Genomic DNA, 2,218 nt, shown 5'->3' on the forward strand with positions numbered 1-2,218 from the left:
TTTACAACCAGAAGCTGCTCTTCATATTAGTGACAAACAATAACAGTAACAACAGCCTTTTAACAAGTTTAAAGTTTCTTTAAAATACATTCAAAATGTTTAAAATTAAACTACAAAAATTAATTTAAAGTGCAAATTGAAATATAGCTGTATTGCAACTGTATGTACAAAAAATGATTTTGTCTCCAGTAGTCCTGCACATTTGATGTGGACCTCACCCGGACAGAGCGGGTCTGCAACGCCACCAGCATCACCTCCTCCTCCTCCTCCTCCTCCTCTTCACAGAAAAAAACTGACAGCTCATCCACCTGCAGATGTAAATTAGCTTGTATAATCTTGTGCAGTGCCACTCTACTCTGAATATTTTTATTGTACAGTATATGTTCAATGCCACATAAACAAAAAAAAGACAAACCTCATCTTCAAAATCGAACTCCGTGTCCGATTCATCTCCGTGCACGCCGCCATCATCCTCCTCCTCCTCCTCCTCTCGAAGCTTATAAAAGTACACCAGAGCTTGATCTGCCGTCATCTAACCACGATTCATGTTGAAAGACAGACAGACTAACAAAACGATTATACACACTACACACAAACTCACACACTCTTAACACACTTACACAAGCAAACCAAAAACAGTGCTAGCTAAATCTGGTATCCAAAATGTCCACTACGCTCGGTCCTCTTTGTCTCTCCAAAACTTTCTCCTCCCGGGTGGCTCCTGCTCGCTTTCCTCAAGTTTTTTCTGAGAAATGTTTTTGATTGGCTGCTGGAAATGTGGTGCGTTTAAAAAAAAAAATCCAAAAATATTGGTGTCATGTTGCAATCAGTCACTTTCTGGTCACAAAACGTTCACTGAATGTGCAGCGATGCGTAAAAACGTGCACAAAATGATGACGAAAATTATCATAAATCTTGTTTTATTTGGAAGTAAATAAAAACTTTTTCAATTAAAAAACAATTTATTGAGTTTGAAGTCGGTACTATCCAACCCAGTAGAAATGAATGCTCAACATGCTGTCATATTTATAACAGAAGCCCTTTAAATGCATCATGTCTTCGACCTCAGGGGGTTAAGTAAATTCTATAATTTTAAAGTACAGTATACGCCCATGGACAAAAAGGTTGGTACCCCTCGTTTAATGAAAGAAAAGCTCACAAAGCTATCTTCAGCCAGTAGGATAGTACTGTTCATAGCCATTTCACAGAACTCCACTTCAAAAGATGTGATTTTTTCTTCAACACTAACTCTAACTCTTGTCTGTAGGTGCCTAGTCCATGTGGTGAGGTCAGCTAATGTGCGGTACAGTAAGGTACGACCGCTGCACCCCCTCTGCCAGTTTGACATTTGCCGCCATGAAGTTCGCTACGGCTGCCAGCGTGAGGACAGCTGCTCCTTTGCTCACTCTGTCATAGAGCTCAAATGTTGGGTTCTGCAGCAGGATACTGGTGAGTGCATCACAACCACAAATAGATTTGTTTCTCACTTCCATAAAAAGGTGGGCGATCATGTAATTACCTGGGTCAGTGGGTTTTGTTCATTGTTTTGTTTTCAAAATGCCTCATTTCAATTTCAATTCAGTTTATTTATATAGCGCCAAGTCCCAACATATGTTGTCTCAGGACACTGTACATAAAAAGAACAATGTAAAGAAGAAAGCAGCAGATTGTGTTGAATCACTTCATCACAGTCTCCCATCCTGAGCAAACGGTGGAGAGGAAAAWCTCCCTGCTAATCAGGAAGAAACCTCCAGCAGAACCAGGCTCAGGACAGGAGACCATCTGCCTCGACCGGCTGCTTGGAGGACAGGAAAGAGACACAGACAAACACAGAAGAACTGGTCCAGGAAAACTAGGGCTGCATCAATTAGTTGAAATAATCGATGACGTCGATTATGTAAATTTGTCGACACAGATTTTTTATTATCAATTCTCTGTATTACATAACCACCACGTGAATGTTCATGCAATTCCATTTCAGTACCTAAATGCATCATTGCGACTGTATTGGCATAAGAGTGGTGAGTTTTCCATGCTTGTCCTGAACGCAGCATCACAAGAGCGTAATGACGTCAGCAGCTGCTGCTTCAGTTCAGTCTGAAGCTTGAAAACAAGCCTCGCAGCTCCTGGAGTAAAATTTACTGAACAGACCTCTGAATTATCTGCTGGATTAATTATCTGGTGAACATGACGTTCACTTGCTCAAAGTAAATAAAGT

At 40.6% G+C, this 2,218-nt stretch overlaps 1 protein-coding gene across 2 annotated transcripts in view; it reads left to right on the forward strand.

Moving 5' to 3' along the window:
- The window catches only part of zc3h7bb (zinc finger CCCH-type containing 7Bb), a 34,103-nt gene that overhangs the window by 18,827 nt on the left and 13,058 nt on the right, over positions 1 to 2,218 (forward strand). For both annotated transcript variants that reach the window (XM_014033611.1, XM_014033612.1), the window contains exon 15: positions 1,268 to 1,449. In XM_014033611.1, coding sequence (XP_013889065.1) covers positions 1,268 to 1,449 — 182 coding nt within the window. The remainder of the gene's footprint in view (positions 1 to 1,267; positions 1,450 to 2,218) is intronic.

Source organism: Austrofundulus limnaeus, unplaced genomic scaffold (genome assembly GCF_001266775.1).
Source record: "Austrofundulus limnaeus strain Quisiro unplaced genomic scaffold, Austrofundulus_limnaeus-1.0 Scaffold1785, whole genome shotgun sequence".
Lineage (NCBI taxonomy): Eukaryota > Metazoa > Chordata > Actinopteri > Cyprinodontiformes > Rivulidae > Austrofundulus > Austrofundulus limnaeus.